Consider the following 18,368-nt stretch of genomic DNA (forward strand, 5'->3'; position numbering starts at 1 on the left):
AGGCCCTGGCCGACAGCCTTGAGGTCCAATTCCAGCCGGTAGACAACCCGTCGGACCCGGCTGCAATTGACATGGTTAACGAGGCAATGCGAGCATACGAGTATGCCCCCGCAAGTGAACCGAAATTAACCAGTCCCTCGGAGGTCGCCCAGGCCATCAAGGGACTCAAGGTTGGCAAGGCTCCGGGCCCCAACCGTATACCGAACAGGGTCCTGAGACATCTCCCACGACGCGCGGTAACCTTTCTCACGAAAGTGTTCAACGCGGTCCTCCGCAGGCAGCACTTCCCCTCGGCATGGAAACACGCTCGCGTGGTGTCCATACTGAAACCGGGGAAGGACCCCACGCTACCTTCTTCTTATAGACCCATCAGTCTTCTCGACACGGTCGGCAAGCTCTGCGAGAAGATCCTCCTAACGAGGGTCCTACACGAGGTCAGCGAACGCGGGCTGCTGCGCGACGAGCAGTTTGGGTTTCGACCCAGACACAGCACATCGTTACAGCTGGCTCGCCTCGTCGAAAGGGTCAACAGAAACCTTGATGAGAAGCGGCTAACCGGCGCGGTTTTCCTGGACGTGGCCAAAGCCTTCGACACAGTCTGGGTCCAAGGCCTCCTATACAAACTGACCGTCCTCAACTTCCCGTCGTACTTGGTAAAAACCATCTCTTCCTACCTCGCTGACCGGACATTCCAGACATCCTTCCAGTCGGCCACGTCCACACGTCGTACCATGCGGGCTGGAGTTGTGCAGGGTGGACTTCTCTCCCCTGTGCTCTTCAGTCTGTATGTCAACGACATACCCACTCCGTCCCGCCACGTCGAGTTAGCACAGTACGCGGACGACACGGCTCTAGTAGCCACGTCCCGTAGCCCAACGCTTCTCGTCAGGTATCTGGAGACCTACCTCAGTAGACTTGAGCTCTGACTCAGGGCCTGGAGGATTGCTATCAACGTCTCGAAGAGCACCACGGTTCTCTTCGTTTCGGCGATGAGACGCATCCAACAGCCCAGAGCAGTGCAGTTTCTCGGACAGCCGATCGAATGGGTCAAAACAGCGCGGTATCTGGGGGTCACCCTTGACGCCGGGGGGCCAAAGGAGTAGTATGTGGTCCTGTGGGTGCACTCCCTGCTGGTGGAAGTGCACTAATAAAACACAGGAAATGCCATTTATTCCTACTAAGTCCGATGCATGCATGTCTACGTCATGGCTCCTGGGCAACGGGTACACTCTGTGTACACGGCTAAGTCATGTAAGGGCTAAAAAGCGAGTTCCCGACGCTTTAAAATGGGGACCTACCAGCTAAGGGAGACAACCCCAACAGAAAACATCGGTTCTCCAAGATGGCTGGGGGTTGGCGTAGGGCTAACAACCCGACCTGTAAAATCTCTTGTTACGGAAACAGCAAAAAAAGACAGCCGGATAGATTCAGCGTTGACGACTTTTGGAATGAAAAGGACCACGAAAATAGGTTTCTGGAACGTGAGAACTTTGAGAGAAACCAGCAGATTAAAGCAGGTTACAAAGGAGATGCTGAAATACAGATTGGATATCCTTGGGGTTAGTGAAGTGAGATGGCCAGACTTTGGAGAAATGCAAACACAAGATGGGCTGACATTCTTGTACTCAGGACCTACTGCAGAAGATGCAGAACATAGGAACAGAGTTGGTCTCTTCTTGACAAAGGGAGCATGTCAGTACCGAGTAAAGTGCTCTCAAGAATAATCCTAAATCGAATTAAAGAATCCGTGGAAGAAAAACTAAGGAAAGAGCAAGCAGGGTTCAGAAAACATCGAAGTTGTGTCGATCTTATCAACACACTCCGCATAATACTAGAGCAGAGTGCAGAATGGAGGAGTACTCTCTACCTTACGTTTATCGATTTTGAGAAAGCGTTTGATTCGGTCAATAGGAGAGTGATGTGGAATACTGTGGAAGAATATGGAATACCATCAAAGATTACCAATATCATGAAAGAGATGTATGAAGCATATGAATGCAGAGTCTTGCACAATGGAAAACTCACTGAACCTATCCAAACAAATGCTGGGGTGAGGCAGGGATGTATCTTGTCACCTACCTTATTCTTGCTGGTTTTGGATAGAGTAATGAAGAAAGTTGTTGAAGGTGGAAGAAGAGGTATTCAATGGGGAATACATGATAGGCTCGAAGACCTCGATTATGCAGATGATATCTGTCTGCTCTCGCAAAGTTTTCAGGATATGGACACAAAGCTAGCAAGATTGCAAAAGGAAGCAGAGATTGCAGGGTTAAAGATCAACATCCAAAAAACAAAGGAGATGAGAATTCGATCTGAAAATGAGACAAAACTAACAGTGCTTGGAGAGCAAGTGGAACAAGTGGACTCCTTTGTATATCTAGGCAGTATGGTCGGGAAAGATGGAGGGGCAGAAGAGGATGTAAAGAATCGGATCCGGAAGGCAAATGGAGCCTTCGTTCAACTGTATCCCGTTTGGCGAAACAAGAACATCTCGAGACGAACCAAGCTTAGACTGTTCAATAGCAATGTGAAGTCAGTTCTCCTCTATAGCTGTGAAACATGGAAGGTTACAAAAGCTATTGTTAACAGGTTACAAGTCTTCACCAACCGGTGTTTGCGACAAATTATAAATGTGAGGTGGCCGGATATAATATCAAATGATGTCTTGTGGGAGATAACAAATCAACCACCGATTGACGAGCAAATTAAGAAAAGAAAGTGGAGGTGGATTGGCCACACATTGCGCAAGCAACCTGGAGCAGTTGAAAAGACAGCACTGGACTGGAATCCGCAGGGAACACGGAGACCGGGCCGTCCGAGGAAGACATGGAAGAGAACGGTGGAAGAAGAGGCTATGGAAGCTGGTAAAACTTGGAGTGAAATGAAACGCTTGGCTGTCAACAGAACTAGATGGAAGGTCTTTACTGCTGCCCTATGCTCCACTAGGAGTAACAGGAAATAACTAACTAACTAACCCTTGACGCCGGGCTTACCTGGTCGGCTCACGTCAACCAGGTGGGAAAGAAGGCGGCGCAACGATTAGGTGTGCTAGGCCCGCTCATCAATAGGAGAAGTGGCCTGTCCATCAGGAACGGTGTGCTGCTCTATAAGCAGCTCATCCGTCCCATGATGGATTACGCATGCCCGATCTGGAGGTCAGCTGCCCGTAGCCACGTCCGGAAGCTGCAAGTTCTGCAATCCAAGTGTCTTCGCATTGTTTCTAACGCACCCTGGTACGTTAGTAACAGGCAAATACATGAGGATCTGGGGGTCCCTTTCTTTGCCGACCACACCAGAGCACTGACTGAGAGATTTGACTCGAGGTTAGCTGGTGTGGGGAACCCCTTAGTCCGGCAACTCGGGAGGCACTCGTGCCGAACGAGGGCTGCCAGAGGTCGCCCAAGGGCAACCGAGGGACCGATGTTCAGCAGGCCAGCCGAGCCCGTCCCCAAAGGACGGCCAAGTCGACACAACGAGTGGTTAGACTACTCGGCTACCCTGACTGAGGTTTTCCGTGCTTTTCCTCAGTTGTAAGGCGAATGCCAGGGTATAACTTAATAGGGGCACGGCCCGCCACCCTCCCCCCGATCATGGAGGCCATCAGCTGAAGTGATCTTCCCCCCATGCCGCAGAGGCCTTCAGCCGAAACGGCCCCTCCCTCTCTGGGTTCAAACCCCAGAGATCCAACCAACCAAATTCTTTTGGACAACTTGCCTGACGGGATAACCTCCCAGCAGCAGCAACAGATCCCAGTTTGAATGGTCGAGGCTCCAGCCACGGCGTAACCCTGTTAGCGTCAGCAAAATTTCCGTTTTTTATATTAAGAACGTTTACCATTTCCAGCAATGCGCCTTGAGCGCAGGAATGGTGTCACCTAGGTAGGGACGATGCTTGCGCTTGCGCAGGCCTCCGCCCTTAGTTAGCTTTTTGGTTGGTTGGTTGGCTTCGTTGGCCACCCCGATCACCTGACCCGACGAAATGCGATTTTTTCTTATGACGGTACGTTAAGGATCAGGTCTTTGTACCGACTCAGCCACAATATCTGCTGGAGCTGCGAAAACGAAACATCGCTGACATCTCACAAATCGATCGTGACATGCTGCAGCAATTATGGCGGAAATGTATTATTGGCTTGATGTCACAAAAGGCCGTCACATAGGGCATTTACGAGGTATGTATGGAGGGTTCCTCTTTCTATCGGCATGTCCTTGTTACCATCCATTGCACCCTTCGAGTCTAGCGATATTCTGTTGTGTCAGGGAATTATGAATAACCTGTATGTACACACATATATGTATACATGGTAAATACCGGTATTATCAAATATTTTGCAACTGTACAGTGAAATAGCTCTATCACTTAAACCGTTCGTAATAGGTCACATGTACATATACATTTTTTCTTAGAATAACCGACACTATGACCTCCCGAAATATTGACCTTTCCTCCTGGGACACCCCGTACACATCTTATAAGGCCCAAATTCTCTCAACATTGACATGGCAATGGTTATAACAAACAAAGTGCAAGTAATATTTTTTTAAAAAACTTCACCAACCAGTTATATAATATTCCAATGTGAATGTTATATTCATCACTTTGTACGGTTATTTAATTGCTCAATACAAAAGGTGATCAGATTTGGGTCATAAATTTAAATAAAAATGGAATAATGAAAAGTAGGTGGATAATATAGCAGAAGTATATCATTTTCATCAAGTGGGCCACAGTCTTGTAAAAAAACTTTTAAAATTTCTCCCTTTGTTAAAGCAATTGATGAGGCTTTGTAATAAAGTGGATAAGGTTATAGACTTATAATACATTGGTTTTGGCTTGAATCTTATAGGGGAGCCCAGGGCAGAACGGGGCCACGGGGTAGAAGAGGGTATCGGATTCATTTCGTCTGCAGTGCGTTGCGATCTATCGGGACCGGGTGAAATACCATTAGCATAGAGCACAGGATCATGTCAGTCAGTGCCATTTTGTGGTTACACTTTCTGAAATAATCACCCATGCTGGATTTTGTTCCTATATTTTAGAAATATTTCTCAATTTCCAGCGCATGTAAGTCCTATTCATTATTTATATATCCACTTTGCTAAAGGATGCATGTTACAAGATGTTTTCTTGAAAGCCGTAACAAAATATTTTTATTTATTTTCATTATGTCATTTTTGGTGGGACAATCCTAATTTGAAAGAGTACACTCGGGCAGGATGGGGTAGGGCAGAATGGGGTACCCAGAGAAGAGTATCAAATGACAAGTGCCTGTATAATGTGGTGATGTCTATTCGCAATCTATTGAAGGGTGGATCCGGTTTCTTGAAATGGGCCCAAAACTCATGTGTAGGTGTTGGTAGTCACGATGATGATGAGGTGCTCATGTGTGCATTAGGCCTAAGTAGATTTCAAATGTGTAAAGTTTCGATATTTTACATTGTATACTAAATTATTTTTATATCCTACGTCATAATTTTTAGATAATCTATGTCTTCTCACAACTTTTCAAACATATGTCAACCGTACTCCGTCTTGCCCCGGGTACAGAGCAAAATGGGGCAAGGTACCTGTCTGGCCGATGTAGACTTTTCCGCACTCGCAGGAAACTCTGTATACGCCAGGCGTCTTCAGTCCTAGGTCGTCCTTTACCGGCCGGAGAAAACTGGGAATTTTCTTTGGCGGAAGACCAACAGACTTGATGTCGTGCCTGCGAGTGCGGAAAAGTCTACATCGGCCAGACAGGTCGTTCCGTTGAGGCCAGGATCAAGGAGCACGAACGCCACATCCGGCTCGGGCAGCCCGAGAAATCTGCGGTTGCTGAACACCGCTTCAACTTGGAACACAAGATACAACTAGAGGACACTTCTATCCTCTCCTCAAAAACCGGCTACATGGATCGGTTAATCAGGGAAGCTATCGAGATCGAACTTCATCCTGATAACTTTAACAGGGAAGATGGACTTCACCTGAGCCGGTCCTGGAAGCCTCTTATCCACACACTCCGAGGACTCCGAGAACGAGCAAGAGTGCGCCGCCAGAACCAACCAGACCACTAACTCGGCCCTTTTCAGGGCCCTGATCCATACAACTAAACTCACCTTTCTCTCTCTATTTTCTCTCCCTCTCCCACTCTCGCCCACGTGCTACCATTGGTCCACTCCCATACCTGCTCCCATTGGCTCGGGGCAGGCTACACCTTTCACTTCCCTGCCTATAAATCCAACTCCTCACACCCTATTGGCATATTCATCGCCCTGATGACGGAGGCAGTATGACCTCTGAAACGTTGGTTAACATCGACCAGACTACACAGCTCAATAACCCAGAAGACAGAAATCTTCAATGTTTGGAATAGTTGATCTATGTTCTCAGAGATGATATCAAGTCTATTAACCTTCAGTGAACGTAGTTGTAAAATTAATATCAATGGAAGCTGCTCAAAGTAAGTTGGAGTCATGAAGTATCCTTCAGTCAAGTGAGTCACATATATTCTAAATCTGATATGTGTCTCTGATACAGTTGTCAGTTACTGTTGGAAGAGGAATTACATGCATGAATCCTTGGCCAAGAAAAGGCATTTCCCCATCACCTACCAGGAACAAATAAATAGTGAGGACATACAGAAATGCTATGAGGCAAAGAACTGACACACTATCTTTTGGAAATGCTACAATTGTCAACAAAATGTCAAACAACTGTTGCATGTGGTGCCAAAAAGGAAGGAAAAAAACTCAATAAAGTGCAGTTAAGTTAACAATTATCCGGTTATAGCCAAAATAGTCAATATGATTTGAGAAATTTTTCAATCATTTAAACGTTACTGTTTGAACTCTGTACATCAGAAGAATGAAAACACATTCAGGGACAGCGTGGAGTGATCTATCTCCAGTGGAGCCTTATATGAGGAGGGAAAAAGAGCTTCCATGTCCATCAAGCCAAGTCAGATATGCAATAAGTGCCCATATTCTCTAGAGCCTCCTCCGAACAGTTTGAAATCCATCATGGAGGGAAGGGTCACTGTCATTGGCAGAGTTACCATTTCTTGTACCAATGATAACGAATATTGATATCTGAAACCATTTGGCATGTCTAACGTTGTGGCAACCCCATTTCTTGGTAGAGATTAGCTAAGTAGCTCGTGACCCAAGATGAAGAACTTCAGGAAACTGAGGGATACATAAGTTCGGGCTTGCATCTTAGGCACCTTGGCTATGCTCAAACCTATTATTTGTTACATAATGAATTATCGCTCCTTGATAATTGTGTGGTAAAGGGAAAAAGAGTCATTATCCTGCATGCTATTAGAGTCGACATTTTGAAAATTCTGCACCAAGGTAACAAGGAAACAGTTCATACCGCTGACAGTGATATAATGATCTTAAAACCTTGCGTACCGTGTAGTGTATTGGAATATAAAATGTGAATACAAACAACTGTTTACACTATGTAGGTTAGGTTGAAACGCGTTTTGCATTAGTATCCTACATAGTGTAAACAGTTGTTTGTATGCTCATTTTATAATGATACTAGAGCAACGCGCTCCTTCCGGAGCGCAGTCTCTACCTGATATTCTACTTCTTTATGGTCTGATGTTTTAGTTCTTTACGTAGCTGTTCAGAGGCCAACTGTTCTTGGTCAGTCAACTCTCTACGTCGAACTCCACCCTTGCCAATATTCGATATATTATTCGATAAGGACGTATTGTCTGTTAAAATACTATGAGTAATAAAATGTCCGTCGTTTCCAGTACCTTTAATGTCTACACATTCGACCGCACTTTGAAATTTCCAGTATTTTCCATACATAAATTGGTTGTCTTGTCTCATTCTCATTATTTCAAATGTGCGTAATCCATTTAGAGTCAATCTATTTATTTCCAAAATCATGTACTTTTGACGATCACTAACAATAATTTCTTTCGTTCCACATACGTAGTGTTGTTGACATACCATACACGTTCCGTACAGATCTGTTTGTGTTTGATGGTCTAATAAGTTTCTGAAGTTTGTCAACGTGACTTGTGGTAAGTTCATTACCAATATTTAGTTTCTATAACGTTCTTGACGTTGATGATCATTTCTACATGTTTTTGTATTCACTGTCTGATATTCAAACAGGTTTTGCATTTCAATAGGTAAATTCTTGAAAATGTTGTAGATCATTTCGTAGACACTTTGGAAACCTATTCTCAAATCTCGATTAAGGTTTTGTCATATTGAAAGGACATTATGTATGTTTTGAGGATGTCTGTATGCGTTTGCAATCTCGGAGATCAATTCTACACCATTGTTGTCGCCGCTGTATTCATTGAATATCATTTCTTTTAGACTTTCGACGAACATAGCAGCTGAATTCAACTTGTTTAGTGAAGAAATCAAAAAACAGTCTGATCCATTGACATTCTCCAGTTTCAAATGTTCGATAGTTGGCACAATTTCACGTGTAGTCGTCGTTTTATTCTGCTTCACTCTCTGTATAGGTTGTTCATTCTCTTCATAAGTTATTGTTCTTTTTTTCCCTTCAACTTTTACATGTTTAACAACATGTTCAACTGTTTCACTTTTAATTTCGTTAAGATTCATTTCAAGTTGTCGCTTTCGTTCTTTTCTTTTAATGTCTTCTGCCCTCCTGTCTGTCATGCTCTGTTCGTTCAATGTTTCTCTATAGACAATGATTTAATGACATTATTTTCTCATCCTTTTTTAGATAAACAAATATACAATTGTCGTTGGTGCACGTTAAAATGCTACGTAGATTTGTCCATGTGCGAAAGCATCCTGTTCTAAACAAATGCCAATTGGTTTGAACGTTTGGCCCTGAGCTTCGTTGATAGTGATTACGAAGGCAAGCGTTACGGGGAATTGACGTCTCCACATGGTAAATGGGTATTCGCTTTTACAGTATAGTTTTATACGTGGAATAAAAACAATTTCACCGGAATGATCTCCCTTTGTGACCATACATTGAAGGAGGTTGTTGGTCATCTGTTGCACTAATAAACGTGTTCCATTAACTAATCCTCCCCAACTTGACAATAGCGTTGTTACGTAGTCGCAAAGTATGTGGGGGCTATGATCGTGGTTGCAAAGTGTTTAAGTATTCGGGTGTCACCATTTCACTGAACTTTTCTTTGTCCGAGTCTTCCACAACAATGCCGAGTGTAAGAAAATATAAGTTGACATTGTTGATGACGTCATTTTTTGATAGACGACGAATCACAAATTTTTATAGTAAGATAGATAGAAACAGTCAACTTTCTACGCCCAGCCCCACCCTTGCAAATCTTCGTCTTATAATCGATCATAAAGTCAGATTTCATAATAGTTTTCGTAATCGTAATATATAGAATGACTTCAATGAGTAGTATTATTAGTATCAGTTTACCTTGTTGGTGTTGGTATTTTAAATAGTTGATAACGTCTTCTTTCACTTTTCTTCTTTTCTTCTGGAGCATTGATAATGCGACTGGCTTGGTAGTTGGAGATCTCGTTGTTGTGAAGCGTTATTTGTTTACTCGAAATTGTTGTGTTCCACAACAATGCCGAGTGTAAAAAAATATAAGTTAACGTTGTTGATGACGTAATTTTTTGACAGACGACGAATCACAAATTGTTATAGTAGATAACGAATTTGATCAAAGTGAATCCCCTGGCAATGAATGGCTAATGATATGGCATTCTTCCGGACCTGAGCTGCCAAGAAATCAAATGATATTTGATATTGATTATACACAATTCAGAAAACAATATTTTGAATTTACTAGGGTAAATATTTGAAATGGAACAAGGCATGGGTAATGTCAACGTCAGACGCTGCATCTGTCATTTAACACTTGGACAATTTTATTTGAAATTTCGGGGTCCCAACATAGTTGTGTTAGACATCGGACCGCCTTTATTTCGGCTCGACTTGCTGTCTTGTAGATAACATACAGCTTTGACATTTGCCAGCATACCATCTAGAGAGTAATTTTCCCAGCTTAAGTAACTTTCAAATTACCCCCCCCCCCCCCCCAACACACACACACAAACTAATTTGTCAATGCTTCTGCTAGGGTAATTAAGTCACAAAATAAACCTAATTTCCAAAAGTATTTAATTGTGTAAAGTGTACTTACTCATCTTGCATAGTGGAGGCCTAAATCTCCCCTCACAGCCACCTGAACACATACCTCCAGTTTTGTCACAGGAAATATTTTTTGAACATTTTCCACATTGTTCCTTACAGTTCACCCCAAATGTACCATCTGGACAAGCTGAAAAGCATAAAAGAGAAATTATTCATGGATTATTATAAAGAATTATCATAATTAAAATATTAAAATAAAAGCATGGCAAAGTTCATGCAACAAAAAGTGATTTAATATAGTCAAGTGGAGATGTTTTCATATGTACCAGCATTACATTTTCTGGCACAGGAGAAGTATCTTTTGTCTAGTGGCATTAAGACCGCCTGCATTCAAAATACTGTCTCTCAGCAGGTGTACATTTGTTAATTATCCAGCTACATGAAACTTCTGAACATATCCCAAACAGTGCATTCAGATTGATGTACGAGATGTAGATGTCTGACTGAAAATGTAGCAGTAAGAAGAAATAGGAGTTCAGCAATGTTTTGTTATTATGAATTATTTAACTTGGACATTTCGAATAGAAAAAAGATATTCTAGAATTGTACTTAAATTCATTCCAGTCAAATACATCCTGGCTTAACAATGTTTCCAAGCAGTCAGTACAGCCAATCACATTCTATCTTACAAAGTCAATGAGTAAGGGTTGGAAAACATTTTAAGTGTTTACAGTCACATCCAATCACATATGAATGTTCAAAACACATTGTTTTCAAATGGAGAAGGGAATGTCAATATCCAGGGTGCTTAGATCATCTTGGTCACAAGGCACATGCATTTGAGCATTCATTCACATGATTTGTAGTACCACCCATACTGCATAATTTAAAATTTCAGCTCTGAAAACAGTTTTACCTTTATTCGTTTGTCAACTTGTATAAAATTGTCTACTGGGAACTTAGTTATTAAAAATGTGTATGAGCATCATTGCATAAAGACAATGCAAATGTTTAATGTAATATTATTAATATGAAACACAGTAACATCAAGTGTATGACATCATTATTCAGAGTATCATCTCCAGTAGAGCAACCATCTCCATTATGATCCACAGCCATCAGCGCGACCAACCTAACATTTTCCTTCAGCAACCTACAAGTCTTCACTACTTTCCCATCTTCTGTCAGTACCTAAAGTCACTGTGTAGTAAACCCGAGTTATGAGATCCTCCTACCTTGAGTAAGCCAGAAGGTATGCTAAGACTGGTTGTATAGCTATTGAAAACACTTCTGGAAAAAACACATACCTCATGCAACAGAATGTTTTTTAGCTACTCAACCTCTGATGCATCCTTGAAGTGACAGCCATTTCGCAGAAAGGACATGTGGATAAGGATAGCATAGTAGTGAGGAAGAACAAAGGTAATGTTCCTAGGCAGTTGCTGCTGCATATGCACAGGGTACAAGGCAATCATGCTAGAACACCCAATCTTTGGCAACTATATTTCATAGCACTTCAGGGAAATTTCCTTCTGCAGACAACAACAGAAATTCTTGTGCCATTCTTTACTGACCACAGAATAATTGCACTAAAATTTCAATTTATAAAATCAATATCTTCAAATTAAAAATTTGCCATTTTGAAAAACAATACCTTACCATTGCAGAAAGTCTTCAACTCAGCCTTCCTTTGAAGGAATCTGATAGATCTTCATGGCGTTTACAAGCGAAATATTCCACATGGGAAACTGATGTTTAATTTAAGAATCATATCGCTAAATATTTTCATTGCCAAATTCCCCAGTTATTAACAAAGTTTAATATTAGTCTGCTAGTCTAGTCTAAAGTATTACACAAATTTGAAATCTTGCGTATACAACACTTTCCTAATTTTTCTATATCCACGAACAATGTTCACAACTACCTGCAATTTTTCATCTCTTTCACAAATTTTTCAAACTTTCAAACGTCTTCTGTAAAGTCCATGACATATTTTACAGTGTAGAACACTTTACGGGGAAATTGTGTTTCTTTGCACATTCCACCACTTGGTTTAGAAGATGTACGTATTAGTATCCTTTCCTTCAAAGGTATTCGATAAATGTAATGGAATATCTTAAAAATATGGTGACGTACATAAAGCTTATAATATAACGTGGAAATTGAGGAAATGTACTCAGATCACTATAAGAATTCCCTTGACATTTTGCGCAATGAGTCAAAATGTATTAGTAAGTAATTCATCACAGCCACATGGCCTGTCATGTAACTTATCACCCTTATCACCATGGAGCTCTTGTTTTCTCTGCAGCAATGTCATGTAACTACAGTTATGTTGCTGTTACAGTACACTTTATAACACAAGGGATAGCTGTGAATTATGTGCATGGCTGCCGATGGATTCAAATTTCTATGATGCAACACACTGTTATTTGAGTGTTATATATGCAAATGAATTTATCACTTGTGGTTAAATGTGGGGATATCGGTTGCACAATCACTTCCCTTCACTTGGTTATTTTAACTGGTGACTACTTCTATAACTAACGTAGGAGGATTGTTGACTCAGCAAGACGCATTTATTGACAGCTAAGTTTACGAACTGAGAAAATTGTTTATCCCAATTATGATTGCTTCATGCTATACATTATTAGCCACGCATTTTTGGTTTCATCACCTTTAAACTTTGCAGTCTTGAGACTCGTTCAAACGCAGTTCGTAAGTGATTTTAAATTTAGTGTACAAAAATAAAATGTAGTGTTGAACAGAACTATTCGATGCATTCGTACAGTGAATGTCATCAGGGAAAATTCCGTAATAAGTTTAGTAGGAGGTATCGTGATCTTTCAGTGCCGTGAAAAACAACTATTTACATAAAAGTAACAAAATTACTTTCGACGGAATCGGCGCTTTACCAAAAAAATAAATGAATAAAATGTATTGACTTCGATTAGATGGAATCCCGAACAAGCCGTTACGCCTTTTGGCTCTTCAACAGAATGCACAGCTCACATTCCAAAGTGAAGGTCTTACAAACTACAGTCGTTCACAGCCATTTGCCTCCAAATTGTGAAGCATGAAATGCTGGTTTCAGGAATCGGTATTCAAATTACTTTTGATTTAGAAATTACATTAGTGGTTACGTAAACAGCTTAAATAATGGATAATGGAAGAGTGAAAACCCTCATGTTGTTCATGAAGTTCAATTACATCATTTCAAAGTCGAGATTTGTTGTGCAGTTAGGGCGCAGGGCTGTGACTTTTCACAAAACAAAATCGGAACGTTACGTGAAATTGACTCTGTCGCCCTTGTTTGGTCAGCTGATTGATGAAGGAAACTGCACAAGCATTTTATACAAGATAATGCAACAGCACACACTGCGAACAATTCTGTTGTGCCAGATGAAGTCTTCGGCGAACGACTCATAAGTAAAGGACTGTGGCCCTTCGCGATCACCGAATTCGAATACTAGTAACAGTTATTTGTGGGGCACGCCGAAAGAAGTGTTTTTGAAAACTCTACAGTCTTTGGAAGAATTTTAATTAAATTGTAGGCATCACAGTTCCATTACAGCAACTTAGAAGTTTGCTAGAAACATATTCTTACCGAACACAAATTCGACGTTTAGCGAATGTCAAAATTCTACGATATTTTTACCAGCATGTCATGTTTCATGCCGTCAATCTTGACACAAAAATTATTAATAGAACCTTTGTTCAAACGCATTTACGTTCCCGAGAAATCCGTTTCATGCGGTCGGTAAATATAAGACCATAAGGTATTCAGACAACTCACCTGCAGCTGACACAAAATTCTCAAAATGGAGCGCAGCTATGCAGGAAAGCCTGAAATCATATAATACTTTATTTGTATTTTGTCTACATTACGACATTTCCGTACACAATTCATGTCTATAACTCAAATGATCTTGCTTACAGAACAGTGGATTGTTACTTTGAATTATTGAACTACATTTCGAGAGTTCTAGACCCGGAAAGGATGTGCTGACTCAGTTTTCTGATCTCCTTAGCATTAAATAACAAAATTGCACATTTTACAAAAGAAGCAAAGACTGTTATTCCAACATATCTTTTTCGTAGTTCAGAATTTCTATGATGAATATAATACAAGTATTTGGTACAGCGGCGTTAACAAACTAACGACAGTGACGCATCGAAACTCGCCAGAAGATGAACTTCCCCTTGTTTAAGGCAAATAAATACATAAATTTTTATCTTTGTTCATATGTTGTACACAGAGCCCAGAATCGAGGTAAATAATTCCATTTAGAGACAAGTCAGAATAGGCCTAAAGTGGGCACAAACGTCGCGAGATGTGAACCAATAACTTTTTCACAGTAAAAGGCTGTGTTGCAGTGGTCATTAATTCCTTAACAGGAAGCTGGTGCGTAATTGCATTGCTGATTACAGGGCACTCCTTAACTAGATTTGCTGAAATTGTGACGAAACAGAACTGCTAGAAGAGCCGGGAAAAATCAGTTCTTATGACCTTAAGTGATGGATGACCGAAACTAGATTCCTAGTAGGGCAGGATTTTTATATTCGCTGCAGCATTCAGATCGACTCTGAGGCACATCTTGCCTCGTATTGAATTGGCACCGTCATTATTTTCTCTGGATTAAAACGACCGGAGCGTGTAGCTAACCACTCGCCATACTGCCGAGAAATAATGCAGCCTGGACTGGCCTTAGGTGTGGCTTACAGATCGTTAGCGCAGGGCAATTGCTAAATAGTTTTTAATTGCGTAGATGTCTAGGGGTCGAACCAAGAAAAGTTGAAAACACAATATAATAAGACATGTGTTTGTTGGAGGGAGAGGGGATTATTGCCAGTCAACCGTCCTTCGGGTACAATTTTCTTCAACTTTTCAGAGGTTATAACTGCCTCCATCTTCAGGGTGATGATGGCGCTAAACCCAAAAGGCTGCCATCTTCGTATTCACCGCTGTGAAAACCTCAAATCCCAAACGTCGGTGTTGTTCGTTATTAGGAATGCTAAACCTGTGATTGTTTTATCATCGTCTGTCATATTCAACTGTTTCTTCCTGTATCAGAGCCAGAGCACATTTTACATTGGTCCCTTGTTACCACGGCATGATGCATCCTCAAGACGTGAATGAGGGAAGCCTGAAGGTATGGGAATAGCTGCGAATTTTCACGAAGAGACAAGGAACTTAGGGTTGTGTGTTGGGTGTAGGGGCCCCTCATAGCTCCTGAAATTAGAGAACCAGCATATTACGAAAACATACACAGCGCTTTAGACTGTACCGGATTCTTTGGAACAAACTAATCATAGACGAGATGACAGAGGGCATGTAGCGATCACGGGGAGAGATCACAAATACGCACAAAATGAAAACACTTTAGTTTAAAAGCCTGAAGGGAAGATACAAAACATAAAACCAGTCATAGAATGAAAATAGCACCAAATGTTACCTTAGGGAAGAGGCGTTGGTGTGGATTTAATATATCTGGTTCGGGATAGGGACCTGTAGCTTGCTCATGTGACTGGAAATGAACTACTGGGTCCCATACAGAGCTAACACTTTCAATACAATTATCCTAACAAAACTTCTGCTGCACAAAAAAGTAATAACTTATAAAGCCCAAGTAAGCTTCGGGTGGCAACGTATATCTTACTTATTTATGCGGGAATTTGAACTCCTGTATTACGCAGGAGGCCCTTAAGACCTGGAAAAAACCATTTGAGTGTTTTTAAAATCTCTCCAAAATCAGGGCGTTTCATTGTAGACACACTGTATTTCTTGAAGAACCCCAGATGCCTGACTTGTGAAGTTTCTTAATCTGTTCAGACATTTGCTAGGGCGCAAATTATCATCATTCTTCTGGTTTCGACGATTATTAATTCATCATCATCATGTAGCTTTCATGGAGTTAGGCCATTTGTTGGCCTGTTCCGGCTTCACTTTTCCAAAAGCCTCTTCAGAGGTCTTCCCCGACTTCTTCTTCCTTTTGGTACATAATTTCTTAAAAATTTAGGTAGCCTGCTTCTTGCCATTCTGTCTACATGTTCAAACCATTTTGTTTTATAATTTTCTATTTTTTCTAATACTGGAACTATTTTCAACTCCTCTACAACTTCTTTATTAGTTTTGTAATCCATCCAATTGTAACCTGCTGTTTTTCTCGTGTATTTCATTTCTGCTGCTCTTATTCTTGATGCATCTGCTGCTCTGATTGTCTAGTTTTCACTACCGTATAAAAGAGTATTAATGCTGTATAGCCGGTCTGTGTTTAGGAACTGGAGAGTTGGAAGCTCAGTGAATAATGTTCGTCCAGGGCACCATTGTTCCTAGGTTCCGATATGCGTGCAGCTATACCTTCACTCTGCGTTACGTCTGCATTGTTTTGTTCTTTGTTGATCAAGAGGGAAACCTTATGTTTAGGAATAGTTTTGGGGTATGTCACGGCATAGTTTTTTGTGCTTCTTTACGTTTTGATTGTGCCTTCAGATAAAAATAGTTACCATCTTGCACAGAAAATCGACAGAAATTTTAGAAATCCTCGTGCCTCTCATCAGGAATGCAGCGTTTAAAAAGGAAAGGAAATATAATGGGACTGGAGCTTAACTTAAGAGGTAACTACGATACTTACATTTGAACCAGTGCAAATTCAAGACCTCCCATGATGCAACTCTGTTTATAAGCGACATACAACTCAAAAGACACATACAGTAACACACGTATTTTCCAGAAAACACGCTTTGTAGAATGAGCTACATTCTGAGTCTGTATCACTAAAAGATGCCGTGTCACGAGTCTCTTTATCGGTTTCCACGTCCTTTCTATGTAACAGGAACTTCCTTACCCATTCCCTCGCAAACACAACTGTAAATACTTGTCTGAAATTTCCTTTAGGAAGGAGGACTATCAGCAAGATGGAAGGCTGGGCCTGTTAGGATTTTCCCGTACAGTCTTGCATTGGAGTCCCTAACCAGTACTTGGTAAACGCTTAACAATGAATAGGTTTAGAAGCCAACACATACTACATGTCACAAATTAAGAGTCCTTCAAAGTCAGTGTCTCCAAAACCAATTCTAAACGAATATGAATATAAAAATTTGATTTTAAAACAATCCTTGTTATAATATATTTCATACTAAAAGAGACATTTCAGCATTACTGAATTTTCGACGAATTTAATCCAAATGTTAGTCGTGGTTTTCTTATGTATTTTTCTCTCATGTATCTCTAAGGGATTCGGTTAAAATTCAAGTACGTAAAAAACGTTACCGTCTGGTCGATTGCTTTTCAATCACGAATCACCAACATAGGATGTGTACAGACAGCGTAGCTGAAGTGAAATGATGAGCAATCCCGAGATTGTGAATTAATTGTGTTTGGTAACATTTTAAAGTATATCTGGGTGCACTGTTTTGAATATTTGTAAAATTATTTCCACTACCCAAAACCTGAGTTACCAAAATTTTCTTTCAAACTAATAAATACTCTTCAATGAGAATCAGCCATTAGGAAACAATATTTCAGTCGTGTACTGATTGTTCGTCCTTAAAGTGGCCCAGTTAGCCAACAACCACTATTTCAACTGCATTGCGACGGTTTGGTGTCTGAAGCTACTAACTGCAGTTTGAAAGGTCCAAGAAATATGAGTTTAAGTCCTTACGGCAGCTTAATATAAACAGCATTTAAATAAACGTAAAACTGCGTTTCTACGGTAAAAGGTCAAGATATTATTTCGGGAGTTCTAATGCATTTTCTTCTAACGAGTTCCACTTTGAAGCTCTGCTTAAATGCAGTTTGATGAAAGTGTCAGTTGTCGGTTATTACATATTTCGTGGCACATTTGGATTATTACAATAAATCTAATCAGGTGAGAAGATAAAAAATGGTGACTAGGAGGGGTTTTGGGAAAATGAGGTAATGATCTATTCCAGTATTTACTGGGAGAACCACAACAATACAAAGAATAGGATTCGGTCATGCACACTAGAATCGGTACAGGTTCTTACAGAGTATAAGTCTGCAGAACATTATTGCTCATTATTGCTACAGTAAAGTAAAGGCCTATTAACATATTTGTAGTTGACAAGAATTTCGGTTTTAATAGCGCAATGTGTTTACTAACGTTTTAAACAGTTTCAGACAATTACACGATCACTATTCTCCGTGTGAGTAAACCAGGAACGAGCTGTTAGTAACTGCTTCTGTTATAACATACACACTAAAAATACATAGCAATATTCCTGCATATAAGCCACATGTAGGGTACATATCATTCCAGGTTGTGTGCTTAGAATAA

The 18,368-nt window shown here is 40.8% G+C and overlaps 1 protein-coding gene across 4 annotated transcripts in view; it reads right to left on the minus strand.

The window, feature by feature from the left end:
* The window catches only part of LOC110831292 (receptor-type tyrosine-protein phosphatase T), a 54,508-nt gene extending 37,591 nt beyond the window's left edge, over positions 1 to 16,917 (minus strand). The window contains exons 1-3 of one of the 4 annotated variants that reach the window (XM_087351392.1): positions 16,704 to 16,917; positions 13,865 to 13,914; positions 10,118 to 10,255 (exon numbers count right to left, since the gene is read on the minus strand). In XM_087351392.1, coding sequence (XP_087207518.1) covers positions 10,118 to 10,255; positions 13,865 to 13,914; positions 16,704 to 16,735 — 220 coding nt within the window. In that variant the 5' untranslated portion in view covers positions 16,736 to 16,917. Of the gene's footprint in view, positions 1 to 9,384; positions 9,623 to 10,117; positions 10,256 to 13,864; positions 13,915 to 16,703 lie in introns of those variants that run through there. The other 3 variants (XM_022067130.2, XM_022067129.2, XM_087351393.1) reach the window with 3 other exon arrangements.
* Positions 16,918 to 18,368: the final 1,451 nt, after the last annotated feature.

Source organism: Zootermopsis nevadensis, unplaced genomic scaffold, assembly GCF_977971745.1.
Source record: "Zootermopsis nevadensis isolate Lab colony 2312 unplaced genomic scaffold, Znev_1.0 Znev_ptg000019l, whole genome shotgun sequence".
Classification (NCBI taxonomy): domain Eukaryota; kingdom Metazoa; phylum Arthropoda; class Insecta; order Blattodea; family Termopsidae; genus Zootermopsis; species Zootermopsis nevadensis.